The following is a 21,398-nucleotide window of genomic DNA, read 5'->3' on the forward strand; positions in this document are numbered from 1 at the left end:
CAACGCTACAACATCGATTGTGAATTGAACAAATATGTTTGAGAATTTTATAACGCCATCATTTTATTGTAAACAATATATAGACAAAACAATATATATTGACATTAATTACAATTATAAATTGTAAATATTCACGTTCATTTATACAGTATATTTAAACGAAAGTGAAATTAAAATTCATTACAATGAATAATGAAATTATTTGAGATAAAAACAAGTTTTTTTTATGAAATAATAAATATTAAAAAATAATAAAAATGGTTTTATTTACGAATAATCTTTATAGCCTGGAACAAGTTATCACTGATTTTTTAAGCAAAAAATCATCATAAGTATAAAAACTTTTAAATTGCTTCTTGCATACCCAGCAAAAACTTACATTGAAAAGTAAGGGATTAAATGCTAAAATTTCTAACACAACCGCATTTTAAGTAATGTTTTTAACATATGGTGCTTACGAAAATAGTATTAGGTAAGTACTTACTACGATCATCAGTTAAATAGTTTTGCTTCAGTGAATAAATAAATTGTGTACGAGGATACGTCTATTATTAGTTTTTACAATATCCGATATCAATATGTCAAGTCTAAAAACTAAGTACTTAAATAATATAGTATTTGTAAATCATTACTAGACAACCTCATAGTAATGCATGCGATATGTAGTAGTCATCGAAAAGTAAGTTTGTGTGTAAGTACAAGTCATTACTATGTTTTTCTAGGAACATTCAAGTAGGGGAGTTTTTTGTTCTAACACATCTTATAAAAGCTTTGATTTATCAGAATATTCCAGATGTATTTTAAATGATACTATATATTAAATTATTTCATATCTTACCGTCAATAAAAATTCTATCAATTAAATTTTTGACTTAACCGGTCTCTTGTTAAACCAGATACAAACTCATGAATATAATTTTGTCATAAAGTGCATTTTTAACAAATACTGATAAGAAAAATTCAAGACTAAAAACAAAACAAAATTTTTTTGAAATAAATTACCATAATCAAAACAAAGATGAACTCATTTAAAAAAATAATAATCATCGAAAGAAACTTGAACAGTAAAGAGAAATTTTTTAAAAAAATTTTAAATTTTATTAAAATTAAATTAAAATGCGTTTAATTCTACATATTTTACTATTTGCGATAATTTTTATACACAAATCTTCAATTGGATTATCTTACAACATTACTAGCAGTAGGCCGAATAATACAACCATTGAACAGCCCAATTATAAGACCTTAAATAGAACAATAAATAACAATAATACTGTGCTCAACAATAATATCAGTTATATTCAAATTAGTTCGATTTTTGATGCTCCTATAAATTGCAAATGTAAAACCGTCACTGGCAAATGTCTTCGTCATAATAATTGTTAAAAAATGTGGTTTTGTATATAAAATATTTTTGATAATTAAAAACAAATAATAATAAATAATTTAAAATGGTTTTATTACGAAAATAAAAAGTCTCATTTATTTTCGTATCAAGTTAACAGATACCAGAAGCAAGACTTATGTAATCAATATACATTTAGGGAGTTATTTTGTAAATCCCTTTCCCCCAATTGTTTTTGTATTTTCAAAAATCCTAAAAACCAAATCCCTAAACCAATAAAACAAAAATCCCTAAACCAATAAAACAATTTGTCGCCAATATGACTAAGAAACGAAATGCACATTCACAATGTAAAAAAAAACTTATTTTTTTTACAAAAAAAAAAAATTGCAAACAACGATAACATATTTGAAAGCTATATTCGGCTACTACGATTCATAAATACCCTTCATCTACGTATACATATGTAAGTTTTCTATAAAGATTTCGAATATTTAAAGAAATTTATATTTTAACATCTTTTGGTTTGTGTTACAACAAATGTATACAAACGAGGAGTTCCGTGCGTTGAAATTTTAGGAAGTGCGCCTGATATAGTGTAAGGAAATAATTTCGCAAAATTATTTTTATACATAACATATGTCTATGCATTTAAATGACAAATTTTGTTCTGATGTCATTTTTTAATAATGAGAATTTTTTCGTTTAAGTGATTTTCGTATATGGCCCTTGTACGGAAGTCAAAAGCCCTATTTCGAGGGTACGGTTGTATGGGGGCTAGGCAAAATATTAGACCGATTTCAAACAATTTTCAATATCATTCGTTCTTGAGCCAAAAGAAGAGTTCTTTCAAAATTTCATTAAAATTAAAGTGCATAGCGAACGTAAAAGCTTTACATGGACACTAAGGAAGATAGACGGACGGATGTACAGACGGACATAGCTAAATCGACTATTTTTTTTTTTTTTTTGGTTTAAAAATAATTAAAATTTTTCCTAATTTAATAAGATTCAAAAGTTGGGTCACTTGACATGATATCTCTTCAATATAATTTATAGATTTCGAAGATTATATTGTGGATAATCCAAACGAAATGACAAACCTACGTATACCCATCTAACGAAGGTAAAGGGTATAAAAATACTGATAAGAAAATTATAAAAGCCAAAAATAAAGAAATTATTATATTTAATTCATTCAGTCATTTTAAGAAACCTGATACGAGAAGAAATCCTATAAAATTTTTCTACTAAAATTATTTTATAATTTAATTAAAATGCGAATTACAATACTAATTCTCGCAATTGCAATAATTATAATACAAAAATTTGCTTACGGTTCACCAAACAACAACTACAGTAAAAATAGTTTGAATAATACACAAGTAAATCTATTTAAATATCACAGTGTAAATATGATCCATAATAATACGGAACAGTACCACAGCAAGAAAAACAACAATGTTACAGTTCAAACTGGCACCGTTTTTCGCACAGTTCGAAATTGTAAATGTCGATCTGTTGTGACTGGCAAATGTCGTCATCGTAGTAAATGTTAAAATGAAATGAAAAAATAAAATTTGTAATAAAGAATTTTTTTATGATAAGAAAATGTTGAACTTTTGTGTTTTTAATGGATGAATGAAACTTTGCGTTTAATCGCCAAAAAAAGACAGACGGACAGTAAGTATATTTTAGCACAAGCTTTGAAACAAACAAAATCAGTCAGAGAGCTAATTTTTCATCAATTACCAGGTTTAATTCGTAATTAGCAAAAAAGAGCTCTCATTCTTGTTTAAATACTCACACTAGCTTACTCATTTTTAAAAAAATTAAACATAAACCGTAAGAGAACTCAACTCTTTGTTAATGCGTGGTTTAACTTAGTTATCGTGAGCATTTTTTATATAAAACTACATATTACATATTATATTATAAACACGTATTTATTATCAATTAGCATTTATTAGTTAATAACAAATTATTATATACAATTAAAAACTATAAACAACGACCTTTAAAATCTGTTTGTTGGCAATTGGAAGGAGCGCTTAAAATTGTACGTAAAGAGATATTAACCGCTTCATTATCACTACTAATGTTTATATTATTATTATTGTTGATTGGAGCGCTGGGTACAACCGATTTTGGAGTAGTCATAGGCCTTTGTGGCTGTAAGTTTTTTGGTAAATTATTAATTCTATGATGAAATGCTAAATCATGTTGAAAACCATTTGAAGGTCCAAAAGACCTTTCAGTTGCTAGATTTTTATAAAATTGACAATCGTATGGTTTAGAAACTGTATTAATTATAACGAAAAATAAAATAATTTTACACATATTTTGTTTTAATTTATAAAACCAAATTAATACTGGATTAAATAGCAAATTATTGAAAAACAAATAATTTAATTCTGTCTGAAATGCTTAAACACTTTATTGTTCGATCACTTGTGAATTAATAATAACACAATTTACTTGATCTGTGAGACATTCTTAATTGTTATTCAGCAAAAAAAAAAAACTTGAACAATAATAAAATCTTATCTATTATTGAATTAAAAAAAGTATGTATAAATCGGCTGCTATATTAAAAGAAATACGCAGTTTATAAAATGTTTGTCATGAAATTTGTAAAGATCGGTTAATAGATCGTCATCTGATATTTTTTACACAGAAATAACTGAAAATCCATTATAAATATCATGATATTTGCAAAAATATATTTTTTTTCCAAATTAAGTAATAATCAAGAACAATAACAATCAATAATTAAATTAAAATTTTCAATTAATTATTTCATTAATTGAATTAATTTAATATTAAATCAAATAAAACTTTAATTTTAATTAATTTTTTTAATCAAATGAATTATATAGTTTTTTGTCTATTTAGTCATTTACTTATTTTTATAATATATACGATATAAATTGTAACATGAAAAGCAAGATGATGGTAATATGTTATTATAAAACATGATTTATTAAATATAATTATTTTCTTGGGTTGAATTGCATTACTTTCCACTCACACTTCTCTATTAACGATTCTACTTAAGACACAATTCAAAGTAAACAATTTTGCTGGGTTACACATGACACTTTAAGAACATTTGTTTAAATATTTTTGCAATGAACTTGAACTTATTGATAAATAAAAACAAAAATTCTACAATTTAAAAAATATATATTTTTTTAACATCCATCCCATGCAGCACAATATTTACAAATGTTTTTTTTTTTTTGTTTGTATTATATTTTTTATTTAAATTTTAACTAAAAATGAGTCATAACTTTAATTTTTTTTCTGTTAGTTTACAATTGAAAATATATATTTTATTCTTTATTTGCACTAAAAATATTTCAATAGATTTAATTTAATACTTAATACATTTTCCCTTAAAATTGACTTTCTTGCAATTTTTAGGAACATCCTGTATGGTTCTCTGTTGAAACTCCAGCTCATCATCATCATCATCATCGTTAGCATCAGCATATATATCATTTTGACTATGTCCACTTTTATCCATATTTGTATTAACATATTCTGGTCTATGATATTGATCTTGAGGTATTTGTAATAGACGATTATATAGTATATAATGTACATGATTATTATATAAAGGATATTGTTGCTGTCCATTAAATTTCTCCTTATGTTGATGGCTATGGTGGCCACAATACGTTTCATCTTCTGTCGAATCAACATCTTCCGTTAGGGTTTGAGCTCTATAAGGTAAACTATAGCAGTATTGTAATGTTACAAGTAGGATAACAACAAATAATTGCAATTTCGACATTATAGTTTTTATTATTTTTTTAATAATTTTGTTAAATACGTTCTGTGTTTTTCAATTTCTAATTTAAAACTAACAAAATTCTATAAAGAATTGCTAATATTAGAAATGTTTATTAATATGATTTTAAAGCGTAGAAATATATAAATGTTTATTATCAGATTTGTTAAAGAATTAATTAATTTTTATATATAAACACTTATTTTAAAGGAAAGGTACAATTGGGTAGAAATGTTTTGATCTGTATATAAAGAGGATCAGTACAATCATTAAACTAGTTCGGGGGTACGATTTTGCTTGTTAGCAATACCTTACTAATCCTGTTAATGTTTCTCCACTTTGTGCTTTTAACAGACAAATTTAATCTTGTAAGGACCTACAATATATAATTTTAATGTAAAACTTTTTTTATTATTATTTTAACAACAAAATTTATTTTTAAATTCCGTGAATATATTTCACTTTAGTCGATCAAATTCTTTGAAATTTCTGCTTTTAATTTTTTGTTTATATTTCTTATCACTTAATTAAAAATGTAAACAAATTTCGCTTTAGATTTCTCCCAGCAATTATTATTTTTTATACTCTCCAGCAGGGTGATAAGGTACAGCCTATGTATGCATGTATATGTACACTGAAAAGAACACAGGCCGACAAAATTATGAAATAGTCGAAACACTGAGACCAAGTTCGACTTCTTTTAAGATTAAAGCCGAATCAGACCTCAGACCTTCTTAATCACATCTAAGATCTACTTCGAGATATCTTCACCTTAAACTTGAAAACTCATTGTTTGTGGTTATTCATGGCATATATACTAATATAGTGCGGAGGGTATTTTGCTTTGGAAATATTTTTATAACAAAAGTTCTAATAGACTAAAAATCACTTTCTGATTCAACTTACGATATCTGTCCGTCCCTAAACTTCAATACTTGATATCTCAGAAACTGTAGCAAATTAAAAAAAATAAAATTGGAATTTATACGTTTTTTTTAAAGGCGAAATGTACAAAAAAATACAGTTATTCTCAATTGATACAAATGATACTCTTGTACTTTCTTAAAATTAGAAAAGAGTTTGATTAAATTATATTTCGTATTATACATTAAATGTTCATAAATATATTACGAAAAAAGTATTGCTAATTTTTAGTGCATAAAAATGCGAATTTCAATACTTTGTTAAAATTGTTCTCAAAAGATTGTGTATTTGGTTACACAAAAATCAATTAAGTAATTTACAGATAACCCTTGATCTATGCAAGTGTAGATTATGCACTTTGATCATGTGAAAAAAACTAGAATTGAAAATTTAAAATTAATATAAATTTTTTATTCTGTTGAGTCGAATCTTAAATGGAATCATGTTAAGTAAATTTAAACTATACACAGAAAAAATTATAGATTGTTTCTTTTCAATTAATATAATTTTCTCTTTCTTTAAGTAAATTTACACAGAAAATATTATCGATAGTTTATTTTCAACTAACATATTTTTCTTTTTCTTTAATTTTGATTTAAACAAATTTTTATTTGTCTTAATTATCTCGTTGTTTGAAACCTAAGTGTACAATTTTGATTAAATTTTTAATTAATACAATTAATTTTTTAATTGATGACAAAAAAAATTGTCTGGTATTAATTGTTCTTATTTATTCGTTTTTTTTTAAATAATGTATTTGTTTTAATCTTTTTACAAATTTGGTAATTGATATAATCAATTTGATTATAGATGCAAAACTTGCACGATACAATTATTTTGATAATTGAAACTTATTTTCAGTTTTGTATGTGTATTTCGGAACTTAGATAATTTTTTAGATTTATTAAAAATAAACGTGTTCTTTTTTGAAAGAGATGAGATATGACCCATAGTCATAAGATTTACAATGACACCATAATGTGTATTATTTTTGTAAATTTTAAAGAATTATTAAGGGTACATTTTAATTCTACTTGATCTGCATATATTTATTTGCATCACTTTTTTTGTTATTGCTTCATAATGATATTAAAAGTAAAATGTGCATTCAGTATTAAAAATATCATTATTTATAATATAGAGAATTGTTGTCTCAAATGTATTTTAAAATAAAACATTTATCATTATAAATAAGGCAACAAATTGTAAGTTGTTTAAAATAATGCTTTATTAATAAATTGAGTAAAACACAATCAACAATCCTGTATTTTAGCACATCTTCCATTAAATTTACATTTACAATTTCTAACAGTTCGAAATAAGAATCGATTTTCCAATGTTATATTTGTAGTATTTATTTCATTATCAACAGCCGGCAAACTACGTTCATTTAATAGATTTTGATGATATTTTGCATTATGTTTAAAGTCTTTGAATAAATTATTATTATTATCATGAATCTCGTCAACAATGTCGTCATCATAATCATCTTTGGGAAAGATAATGGCTTTGGGTGCACTATTAATTTTTGGCTGAAATTCTATCACTTTATATCTTTGTTCATCTTCCAAATCGGAGGGAAATATTATTGTTGGCAAGCCAAAAGTTAATTCTATCAATATAATAGCTATTGAACAAATTTTAAACATTTTTGTTTGTTTTTTCTGTTTTTTTTTAATAAATTTTACATGAAAGTTTTCCTTTTTTATTTGTTTTTATTTTAATTTACTTTGTTTTTTTTTCGCAAAATTTTTTAAACAAATACAACTTTGTTGAACAACTTATTGTGCATAACTGATTCTGAAAGCGCATTTAATTTACATTTACTTAAATGAACCACGAAAGAAAAAAAAACAACTTTAACGAAATACATACAAATTAAATTTATATTTTTCTTTACAAAATTTAATGAACAAATGCCAGTCTTCTTATCAACTGAATGTGTATTTCATTTTATGCCTTAAGAGAACACAATCAATTCGTTTTGATGGGACTTCCCCCATACGAGGGTTGTATTGTTGATGATCGTATTTTTAGTATAGTTGATTTAATTAATATAGTATGCACTTGTGAAGATTATTTTATATTTTATATTATATATTTCGAACATAATCTCACCGAAATTCATGAAACTTTTCAAATGAGTTACATATTAACAAATGTAGTTAATAGGTAACGCATTAAAATCGGCAGTATTGTTTATATTTTATATACATGGGAAAAGGTAAAAAATTGATTTCATTCATTTACAATAAACTTAGTCTTAAAATATCTTTATAATCGTGATTTGAATTATGATTGGTAAAATTCAAAGTAGGTATATGACCAATGATACTGTGCGTTACAAATATCAGCAAAAACTCATAGCAATCTTCTCACTATAGTAGGGTATTAAAATAAACTGAAGCAGCCTTAGAGAACATTTAAAACTTTCAACTGCTGGCTAGTCTAGAGAGATGTATAAACAAACAAGTAAGAAATTATAGTCGGTCGAGGCTGACCATATAATGCCATACACCTCTTACAAAAATGTGATTTAATTTTCATAATAAAGCATTTAAGTTGAATTGTACCTTGCCTCAGATATACTTAAGAATTTATTGTTGAATAAAATTTAAGTAAAATTTTCAATAGGCTTCGTCTTCGGTACTATAGAAGATCATGTGGAAAATTTCATTAAATTATCTCCAAGATTGCGACCTGTAGTCTGAGTAAAAGGTTTACAAGCCCTATTAAAGTGTTCAGTTATATGGGGCTAGGTGAAATAATGGACCGATCTTAACCATTTTCAATAGGATTCGTTTTCGGTAATAGAAGATCATGTACCAAATTTCATTGTACCATCTTCATAATTGCGACATGTAATTTTATTATTATATGGACGGACGGACGGTCGGACGGACATAGCCAAATCAACTCAGAAAAATTTTCTAAACCGATTGATATACTATATAAAGTGGGTATAGGAACAATATTATTGTGCGTTACAAACATCAGCATACTTAAACCAAATATACCTCCCCACTAAAGTTTAAAATTAGGATTATTTTTAAATTTGACATTACGATCTTAAAGTCGTATTTGTGGGTTATAGTGGTATGGGCTTAGGCTTTTCGACCTGTAGTTTGATTACAATTTTACGTAGAAAAACAGAAATACAGACAGACAAAAGGATAGACGAACATTAGTACATAGATTTAGAAATAGATTCTAAAGCGATTGTTAAGTTTCATGCATTAAATGCATCAGCAGAAACCAAATATACTCTTCCGACAAAAGGCATCCACATACACCGTAATCGAAACCGAAAATGAAATTACAAATTAAATATGAAATTTCGTTTTCGTAATGTAATCAAAACGTTTAAAAATTTACTTAATTTTTGTCAGATAAATACATTTTTTTACTCAATAAAATATTGAAAGCTTAATTTTATATATACAACCTTAAAAATTATATAAATATTGTTTTCCATTTCTACATATGTATTTCAAGTATTTTTTTAATGAATTCCATTAATAACGAAATATTTAACAAAAATTACTTACAACGATTTCTTTATAAATTATATAAATTCTAAGAAAATTTTTATATAGCAGTAGGTTTAAAAAATATCACTGAGTAGTTAGTTAATGTCTATGACTACTGATTATACTTAGAAATAAATTTTATAAATTTTTCAACAATTTCAATTAACCCTCGTTCGTTTATAATTGAAATTATAAAGAAAAAAACTGGTTTTTATTTATAAACATATATGGAATTTTTTTATGTTGCGACAACTAAGAAACAAGACACCGCAGAACTCGACTTTATTGTTCAAAAGATATAAATAATCAACTTGATTAATTTGTATTCTTTAATAAACTAAAAAAAAACAAATTAAATATTAAACATTTGAAATCAAAACGTGAGACGTAAACATTAATTAATTTAATACACCTCTCACAAATAAATAAATTAATAAATATACATATTTGTATATATATTAATACTAGGCTCATCACATCAATTAAGTATGTCAAATGAATTTTTATTGAATTACAGTTGGTTATAGCCGATTGTAATATAACCCTGCATAAATGATTTTCAGAACATACACCTACAGAAATATGGGCAATTTTGTGTTAAGTGATTAAACTCAATTTTTTTCCTAAATTCCGAAATATTTTAAAAATTTGTTGACAAAAAATCGATTTTCTAGATTTCCTCATAAAGGATTTATGTCTACCTTAATTTAATTAATGCAGAATTTTATATTGTATTGTTGAGAAGTGTATAATTAATTGTGTTACAAAAATCTGCACAAACGAATAACACCCTCCACACTGTAGAAGGTTAGGATGTAAATATTCAAATAAATTTATAAAGCATGAATAAGGGAAATTTTGTGTCAAGTGACTCAACTTTAAAAATTGATGTCTTCCGATTTGAAGGTAAACTTGACAAAACACTCAAATGTTTAACTTACTTTTTTGGCCACTTTTGAGAATCGTACGTGAAATTGCAGTTATCCACACAAAAGCTCCAATTTTTTAAAATAGTTTTTGATTTAGAATTTTGTTTAATTTTCAAGAACTGGAAGAAATTTTTATTTAATTATTGACATTTTATTTTTGTTGTTGAATTTTATTTTACAGAGTTTCAATTTTTGGTATTGAAAATTCAAAAAAAATGTAAATTGTAATTTTTTTATAAAACTCTGTGTGTTCAGAATGCACCAACATATATACATTTTTGTTACCAACGCATATTTAGAGTTAGGTACTTTTTCACTAACACATGCTTAGAGTTATATACTGCTGTCAAAGAGTTGGACTACTTGGTATACTTTGATTTTTGGTAAAATATTGGAAAAATAAGTGACAAATATTAAAAAAAGTTGTATTCTTAACTTAAAAAATATTTTTTGACAGATATTTAACTCGCATTATGGGACTAAAAATCCTTTCAAAAAAATTGTTTAAGCTTTATTTTAAGCCAAAAATTGGCCCAATATGATTTGTTTTAATTAATTAATTAAAAACTGCTATCAAAACTCCTTTGGACCATTTTTGTTAGGACCAATAGGAGAAACGTTACACTCATTTGAATTAAACTTCGTATGTCCAACTTTGATCCCCTCTAAGTTCGACAGTTCTAACCGATAGTGCTGAAAATTTATGTCTGGCCTACTATTCAATAGTACTAATCTTAGTGCAAGCTTTGTAAAAATTGAATTTTTGAGTTAGTTCACTTGTCATGGAATTCCCCATATATATTTCTTTAAATTATAATAATATTGCATATTAAATTCATTTACATTATGCAAAATTAAATATTAATAATAAATTCCATTTTAAACAACAAAAGAATTCAGTGAATGATTGTAGATTATGACGTAAAACTAATATAGTAAAAAGGTATAACCCAGCAAAAACGTATATTAACAACTAGAGATGAAGCTAACATAAAAATGTTTGGTATCTATTAGGGTTATTAATTATTCGAAAACAAACTTACAATATTTTTCCCGATGATTCGATCGAATGACCAAAGTAATATGACGAGAATAATATAATTAAAATACACTAATGTATTGTTTCCAGCTAATTATTCCTTGTAACATAAATAAAATACAAGTACCATTTTTAATCAAAGTACTCGCATGTTATCTGGATACAACAAATTAATCAATCATCAATATTATTTTTTATTACATCCTTTACATTCGTGAGAAGGGATATGTATATAAGTTTGTCATTCAGTTTGAAATTCCCACAATACATATATCCTGGATTCTTATAGATAGCGGAGTTGATTCATTTTAGCCTGTTAAAATCATTTTTTTGAATACCCCAGATTCTGTTAGACATGCTTAAAAATAGAAAAATACTATAAAGAGGGCATTAAATCCAAAGGGGAAAGCTGTTATTTTTTGTCATCGCCGAAGAAAAAAAGTAGATATTGACCAAATTTTCTCCATTATTACTTGCCTACTTATACTGTAAGTAAGGATTTCGCTGGGATGCTTTGACTGAAAAATACGACAACATTATGACCTGTGTTGACGACGCCATCGGCGCCATCTAGTGGAAAACATAAAACTAATTAGAACAACTTTTATGGGCTCCTGATACTTATATTAAAAAATTCGCCTTCCTAGATGTTGTGGTTTTAGTATGTCCGTCATTCCGTCCGTCTGTCTGCATGTATGTCAATGTAAACGGTGTACGAACGCTACAGGAAGCATTTTTCAAGATAATTTTACAAAAGAAGATTTAATAGAGGGTAAATCCTCACATACATTTCGGCAGAAGACACTTTAAGATGTCATAGAGAAATTTATAAATTTAATGACACGATATCTTGGAAACTTCATTAGATCAAGTTTTTGAAGAATTAAATTGTTGGCCTGTGTAATTTAATTAAGATAAATTTATAACAAATCGTATTTATTGCATTGGTTTAAAATATAAGCAATTTAAAACTCAGTCAACATACTTTCTCTTGCTTTTAATTTTTTTCTAATCAGTAAAAATTTCGTAATCAAACGTAAACTTAATCATAGTAACAAATATTATGAAATTTTAATAAATTTCGCAGAGTACTTAAAAAATTTAAAAAAAATAATAAATAAATAAATAAATAAATAGAATAATACAGTAAATTAAATACATAATATGTATATATATCTTATATATAATTTCTGATGGTATTGTTAATTACAAAGATTCACTACAGCTTTGATAAAATAATCTCTTTTATATGGGGTAATCTTATTTCTGTTGTAATCTTTTCCTATTGAAGTTTTTAGTTTTTTAGATAGACAATTCTTTCGCTTTGAACATCTTTCGAATATTTTGCAAGGGCACTGTAGATTGTTGTCGAATATAGATCTTGCTCTGGTAAAGAAAACAATATTTTATTTAAATTACTTCAAAATCGATACCAAAAAAGCTCTCTAAGTAGTTAGTTTTGTTTTTAATACATTATCAGCGATGTCGACTTTAAAATATCAAAAAGCATCAAATAAAATATAAGTTTTGAGGATTACACTGCGGATTTGGAAAAACACCTGTATTTTACGGACAATACAAAATTTAATTTTGCTTCGATCGGACCTAACAAATTGGTAAATTTTTTTAAGGAAAAACATTACAAAAAAATTGTTTTATATTAAGTAAATCTAGAACTGATGAGATATAGATGCAGTTTAGATTAAAGCAAACCTTGGAACAAATAATGTTTACATTACATCAATTGCACAAAAACTGATTAATTTAAGGTCATGGAACAGACAATATATTAATATTTTGGGTAAAAATTTAAAAATAAAAAACACTAAAACGATGTACTAAAATCACTAAGTTGACAACACTGCATTTAATACAAAGCATTAGGGAGATAGAGAGCTCTTTTTTACTACTTTAACACTTACTCTCTAATATTCTCCAGCTTTTTGATATCTTTGGCGAGATCAACACTTTCCACTTGTTCTATTACCACAGATTCATATTTTTCCAATAAATTAAATGTAATCGGTAATTGTTGACTCTTACAAATAAATAGAAATAAACAAAATATAAAATATATGATTGACATTTTTTAAGTATTTCTTTTTTTGTTTTATTATTATCAGATGCCGCTAAATTATTCGTCTGCACCGATCAAGCTTTTTAAAAACACTACACATTATATAGTTTTGAGATATATAATTATGAGATATAAATAATAAGTACTCCACTATATGTATGTATATGTAGTGGTGACTCATTACTTCTTGCCATCAAAAATAGGTAGTTATCCGTTTTTTTTCTCAAACTAAAAATTTAAATGTAACAAATTATTGTAAACTATTTGTATTTCATATTTAAAACAATCCGTACACATTACTATATATACTATATACCCTACACCACTATAGTAGGGAGAGTATTATGCTTTTGTAACTTCCAGATATATTGGTTTGATACCGACTTTTATGCATGCTAATCGGCAAGGAATTACTCTTTGAGTCAATGTAAAGTCTATGTAAAGCTTATGCAACATCCTATTAAGCTATGCCCGTCCGTCTGTCTGTCAGTGTGTCCCTGTAAATATTGTACGCACACTACAAGTCGCAATTTTGAAGATAATTTGGCACATACTTTTTTTGGTTTAAGACATTGGAAATGGTCGAAATCGGTTCATTATTGTTTTATTATGTCAAAAAGTAAATAAAATAAAATTTTTAGAACCCTAAATGATACAACCGACTTTTCACAAAACGACTATAAGTTCAAAATTCACTTATAAACATTTATAACACGATTAAATTCAACAAAAATAACTTTAAAGTAGACATTAATTCCTCTACCAAAATTAATAAGGATATGGCCATATTTACTTTTAATCTCCTATTAGCCCTCTTGTAATAGTTATCTTTTTTGTCAACAATAAGTAAAACAAGTAAGAAATTATAGTCGGGCGATGCCGGCCATATAATACCCTACACCTTTTACTAAAATTAAATGTGATTCAGTTGTCATAATAAAGCATTTAATTTGAATTGTACCTTGACTCAGATTTACTTAGGAAGTTTATTGTTAAATAAAATTGTGGACATTTAAGTGAAATTTTGATGGGGTCTTTTCAAAGAGGCTAGTGTTATATGAGGCTTTATAATTATCGAATTCGTGAGAGTCATCAAGTCTAGTATAGAACTTGGTTTGGCAGCTTTTTGTCGAAATACCAGTATATTAAACATAATTATGAACTTAAAAGCCATATTCGGCGAGCTCAGTTGTATAGGGGCTAGGCAAAATAATAGACCGATGTTAAACATTTGCAATAGGTTTCGTCTACGGTACCATAGAAAATCATGTGCCATTGAATTATCTCCTAAATTGAGACCTGTAGATTGATTACAAGGTTTACAAGCCCTATTCGGGGGTTCAATTTTATGTGGGCTAGGTGAAATAATGGACCGATCTTAACCCTTTTCAATAGGCTTTGTCCATGGGACAATAGAAGATCATATACCAAATTTCCTGGAATTATCTTAAAAATTGCTACCTGGTTTTACATGGCGGGCGGACGGAAAGACAGACAGACAGACAGACGGACGGACATAACTAAATCTACTAAGAAAATTATTCTAAGCCAATTGGTACACTTTAAGGTAGGTAAAGGAGCAATATTATTGTGCGTTACAAACATCAGCACAAATCCAATATTCCGAAATTAAGGTAAAAAATAATTAAATACTTTATTATATAAAAAATAATCCACATTTTTAATATACTCACTGGTTTAGGGTATCATGGCAGACCATGCCTGATTTTTTAAGAAATTTATATTAAACTTGGTCATATGTATCCAGATGCCAAAAATTTCAAATCCAAATTTGAAGAATGTAAAAAGTACCAAGGAGTCCCCACTTACAGATTATTGTTCATTCTCAGTGAAATATAAAATGTTTTATTACAAAAACATTTCAGTATCAGTCAGTAATTAAATATGTATGTATACGCCAATAAACAGAAGAAGGACGTAATTAAAAAAAAGTGTGTCCAATATTTGTACAAATTTATTAATACGAATTTCAAAAAAGTACCAGATCCCCTTTTTAAGAGTATATAGAAATGCATTTAAAATTTTTCTATAACACTAACATTTATAAGATAATTAAAAAACTGTATTACCCGTTTTGCCCTTTTTACTCCCAAATTTTAAAATTTCCAAAAATCTCATCTTAGTGGATCTGCATCACCAATCGATGATGCGATGATGAATCAGTAATCTATCTATATAGATATCGATAGATTACAACAAATTGTGATGTAATCTGATGAGAAAAAATCGTGGTAATATTTTCTATTATATAACAGTTTTTTTGAGATTTGAGTTCATAAGAGAAACCATGTTAAATGATTCACACCCTCAGTTTTAGTTTATTTTTTAATAGGACATAGTAAAAGTCACTCATGAATGAATATAATAAAATTAGATTTACGAGAACTAGTTAGAGTAGCTAAAGCTTAACAAACTGGCTGATTGTTGATGAATGAGTTGATGTAAAAACGTCCTTTGTGGTTAATACTCAAGCGTGGGTATTTTCTTTCTTAAGAAAATGTTGTATTTTTAGTTCCACCAAAGTGTGATTTTATCCAAAAACTAAGAAACAGCTGCGTGAAGGGCTTGTTGTTATGTCGACTTACATATTACTTTCGATTACAACATTTCTTTTATATTTTTAGACAATCTTGTCACACAGATTTATAAGTGACATGAGTAATATATAGTGCACATTTCATAATTTCATAATATATCGTAACAATATTTCATCACATTTTTTATATAATTATATCGCTATTCTATCACTATTGTGAGGAGTATATTATGCGTTTGTGTTGATGTAACACCAAAAAAATATTTGTCCATCCACATTAAAGTAATTAATTAAGTTATGAGCCAATTGGCATAGAATCAATTTCTGAGTCGATTTAGCTATGTCCGTCCGTCTGTTCATCTGTCTATGCGCACTCTACAGGTCGCAATTTTCAATTTGTAATTTGATGAAATTTTAACAGGATTCATCCTTGACTCAAAAGGACGAATCCATTATTTCGTAATGATAAAGCCCCATACAAAGTTAGAAAATAACTTGATGGTCAAAATTCACATAAAAACACTAATATTATGATGATATTTTGTCAAAATTTATAAGGATATAACCATATTAAGCCCCTGCCCCCATTCATTTCTGAATTAAGGTAAAAATTAAATAAAATTTTTATTAATAAGAAATATTCTATTAATAATGAAAAAGTTTTTTTTAATTTTTGTCATTTGGGTCTAAAGAAGAAACTTCCGGTCATATGGAACAGAAAGAAACAGAAATTTAAATCAAAAACATTATGGGTGGAACCCTCATCATAAGGAATAGCATGAAGACATGATTGTTTTTAATTAACTAAATTATATATCAACAGATTCATCACAAAACGGAACATCAAAACTAATACTTGCTTAAGCTGAATTTTGTTTTTCAATACAATTTATAGTAAAATACCATTAAACTTTTGTTTTCACCTTTTCGGGTTTTTATATTTGTATGTTTTTTTATAAATCAGTCTTTTTTTAAATGTATATTTTATAAATAGAAAAATTAGTTAATTGTTGTTAAATATTTAAAAATGAAAAAATAGGTTACGAGTACATAGCACTCAAATGAAATAGTTAGTTTTTAAAATAAAATAATAATGATAAGTATGTTAGAAAAACTAAAAATTTAGTTTTCAAAAGCTGGATTACTTTAATGCTGTAAGCTGCATAAAGTAGTTTGCATTTTTTTTTTAATCCACATGTTGTACGGTCATGAACAGGTTGTTCTCTTTGAACAGCGTCCATTGATCAAACAAGGACAGTTTTTACGTACTTCCAGTGTATCTCGACCACTGTAATTATTAAACAAATTTTAATTTATAAAAACACAACTTAAACAAGTGTCCAATTTGTAAACGTTGTTATATTGTTGTAACAATATATTTTAGAAAAAATACTTGTATCATACAACAATACAACATTGGACAAATATTAATTAATTTTTATAAAGAACTTCACTTACATCCGTACTATCTCTTCGTGTAAATGGCTTATAGCCATGTTAAAACTGGAGGTTTTTTCTTCCACAGTTACAGATATTTGAGTATCCACATCCAATCTATTAATAATATGACGAGCTGCCAAGTTTGATATTTCACCCAATAGTAAAGTAACAATAACAATGATGTAAAACTTGAACATTTTATAGTTTTTTAATTATTTTTGTATTAATTTTTTAAGTTAAATGATTATTTAAATTGGATTTATTTGTATTTAATACCACACTTGATTACAGATACTGAGTGAAAGTGATCAGAACAATTAATTTTTATATTCATTACAAAAAAAATATCTTCTTATATATGTATGTTATTTCCTAGATCTGTAGTCTTTCCGTTTGTAGGTTTGTGGTTAATCTTTTTATTTTTATATCTAATAGATACACTACTATTCTTATTTTTTATAAATGAATAATAAAATGGCGCGCGTCGAATGATTTAGTTGGAATAATTGTTACATGTCTAAAATACCTTTAATAAATCTAAAATATGACTAACTAATAATAAAAATAATTACTTTTTTATGTATATCTCAAGACGTACATACTATTGACCAATTAACTGGTTTAGTAAGATCTTTAATGAATGAGTTAATAAAATTAGAATTACAATAAATTGTTCGACTGCATGATCAATATCCTTCGTGGTTAATACTCACGCGTAGGTGTTTTCGTTCTTAAAGAAAATTACACCACAACTAAGCATTAATTGCATGGAGGTCTTGTCACCTTTTCCACATATCGCTTTCGTTTAATTGTGGCTAGACATGGCGTCTATATGAGTAATAAGGGTCTCGCAATACTTCTAATTGATTCAAACTTTCTAATAATATTTTAGATTGTTTTATATTAAAAGATTTGTAATAAGAATATATTTCAGGTATTATTAATTATAAATTTAATAAAATTTAAATATATAACATTTTTTATCAATAAATATATTTATATACTAAAACAATATTGTTATCATGTATAATAAAAAAGTAATAAATATATTATCTTTACAACGATCAGAAAAACGAGCATAGACTAGATCATCTAGAACTACTATTATAAGGACTCCCGTTCCAGAAATCAATATAATTTTATTGACAGATAGTTTTTTATTTCTCTTAATTATTTCAAACAATCTTATTAAATATTTTCTTTACGGATCATATTGATCTGCAAATAATATATTTCTTGGGACATTATAAACACCTAAGACGATCCGTCTGTTTGACACATAAATCTTAATAGGCTGTCACTACTTTAATTATTTGCCTTATTTATTGCTTTGCAATTTCAATTACTTTGATAATTTTTTTTTTCTTTGGACCAACATTTACTAATGACCCTACTTGTGCGAAATTTTGTGTTGAAACTAGAGAAATAAGTTGTGGGAGGAAGGATATTTTCAAATTTTCTCTAATATTAAATCTGAATCAATAAATTAAACAATTGATTAAATAAGAACATATATAAAAACATAGAAAAATGTTAAATATACATATTCCATAAAGTATATGCTATTACAATATCTCCACTATAGTGAAGAGGTTATTATGAGTTTCTGATGATGTTTGTAACACTCAAACATATTGGTCCCATATCCACCTTAAAGTATACCAATCGGCTCAATATCACTTTCTGAGTTGATTTAGCTATGGCCGTCCGCCCTTCTGTTTGTGTGTCAGTAAAAATTATTTGTAACGAAGCACCCAGGATTAGTTAGCCTATTATAAATCTGTTTATGTGTTTTTTTTTACATAAACAGTAAACAAGAATCAAACTACCGATTTTGTTACCGGAAACATTACTCAAATCTTTGTTGCTACAATCTCGCTAGCAATATCGACCTTAGCTTAAGTCGTAATTTTCAAGATATTTGTCAGATATTCTTCTCTACGACTAAGGACGAACGATATTGCTAATGGTCCATTATTTCGCTTAGCGGCCATATAACCGTACCCCTCGAATAGCGCTTTTGGACTCATAATTGTGTTAAATGTTCTATTATGTTAACAGAAATTTTCAATACTTAGCTTAAGTCGTAATTTTCAAGATATTTGTCAGATATTCTTCTCTACGACTAAGGACGAACGATATTGCTAATGGTCCATTATTTCGCTTAGCGGCCATATAACTGTACCCCTCGAATAGCGCTTTTGGACTCATAATTGTGTTAAATGTTCTATTATGTTAACAGAAATTTTCAATACTTCATTTTAAAGAAGTTTAAATAACACAGCCGATTTTTGTAATGATCGGGCCTAATTTGACCCTAATATGGGGATTAAATTCCTTTCAGAAAATTACTTAAAGGTAAAAATTCACCAAATAACCCAAAATTTAATTTTAAACTGTTTATGTGTTTTTTAGATATACTGCGAGCAAGAATCAAACTACCGATTTGTTCTTGGAAACATTAATCAAATCTTTGTTGCTACAATCTCGCTAGTGTGTGATTGCAGTCCTTAGCTTAGAGACGTTAATGTATATAAAGAAGTACCGTAGCAGTAACATAGTTTGTTTTCACCATTTCTGGCTTTTATTTTTTTAGTATTGTTTTTTATAAATCAGTCTTTTTTTAATACATATATATTTTTATAATAAATTAATAATTAAATAAATAATGGTAATTTTTTTTTCCAAATATGTTACAATAAAAATTAGGTTACGAGTACACAGTACTCAAATAAAAAATTAGTTTTTTTAAATATATGTAAATTTTAAGTATGTAAAATAAACTATATATAATTTTATAAAAGGCTGCATTACTTAAATGCTGGAGCTGCATATAGTAATTTGCATTTTATGCGTATTCCTCTTCTCACGCATTATTATGACAAACAAGTTTTTCTCTTAGAACATCTTCCGTTAATCAAACAAGGACAGTTTGGTGGTACATTCATTATATCTCGATCACTGTAATAAATATATAAATTATTTATTATATTTACTTAAATCCAATATGTAATTCGTAGTCTGTGTTGTATTTGTTTCTAACAATGTTTTGCGTTTTTGACCATAATTTTGATGCTCTTATGCATTTTACTTACATTCTAACTATCTCTTGGTGTGATTGTCCAATTGTCAAATCAAAACTTGGTGTTTTTTCTAGCATAGTTACAGATGCTTTAGTATCCACTTCCAATGAATTTATAATATGACGAGCGGCCAACTGCTGAATCAGCAAAGTTGCAATGAAAATGATGCAGATTTTGAACATTTTTAAGATTTTGTTTTAAATATTCTTCACTTATATTATTTTATTGATTAATAATTTTCACGATTTTTTTTCGCGCAGACTTAATTTGTATTCACTATTAAAGATGGTTTAAGATAATGAGTAAAAGTGTGTTTTTTTCTATGCATTATATATACGATATATCTATATCTTAAAGTTCTTAGATCTGGGTTTATTTTTATATCCTCTAGACGTGAATTATTCTTCATGGATATGATTAATAAAATAAAGAGCACGTCAAATGATTAAAATTATTACAATTTTATGACACACTTTATTATAAGATTATTTAATGTTTAATACACCTTTAATAATAATTGTTGCAGTATTTATGTTGTTATTTATGTAAGTTTAGTTAAACGAAAAAAAATATTTGGAAGTAAAAAGAAAAACCCCCACTTTTTATGAATGAAACAAGTAAAAGACGAGAACCGCTTTTCTGTGGTTGCTAAACGACTGATAGTAAAAATTTACACAA

The 21,398-nt window shown here is 26.5% G+C and overlaps 1 protein-coding gene across 1 annotated transcript; it reads right to left on the minus strand.

Moving 5' to 3' along the window:
* Nucleotides 1–3,272: 3,272 nt before the first annotated feature.
* LOC111689369 lies at nt 3,273–4,093 on the minus strand. Its single transcript, XM_023451841.2, has one exon. It carries the CDS (start codon nt 3,683–3,685, stop codon nt 3,347–3,349), a length of 339 nt encoding a protein of 112 aa, XP_023307609.2. The 5' UTR covers nt 3,686–4,093; the 3' UTR covers nt 3,273–3,346.
* Between the last annotated feature and the right edge of the window lie 17,305 nt (nt 4,094–21,398).

Source organism: Lucilia cuprina, chromosome 3 (genome assembly GCF_022045245.1).
Source record: "Lucilia cuprina isolate Lc7/37 chromosome 3, ASM2204524v1, whole genome shotgun sequence".
NCBI classification, from domain to species: domain Eukaryota; kingdom Metazoa; phylum Arthropoda; class Insecta; order Diptera; family Calliphoridae; genus Lucilia; species Lucilia cuprina.

Excerpts from the sequence above, each read along its gene's own strand:
- LOC111689369 (XM_023451841.2), bottom strand. The coding sequence starts at position 3,685 with ATGTGTAAAATTATTTTATTTTTCGTTATAATTAATACAGTTTCTAAA.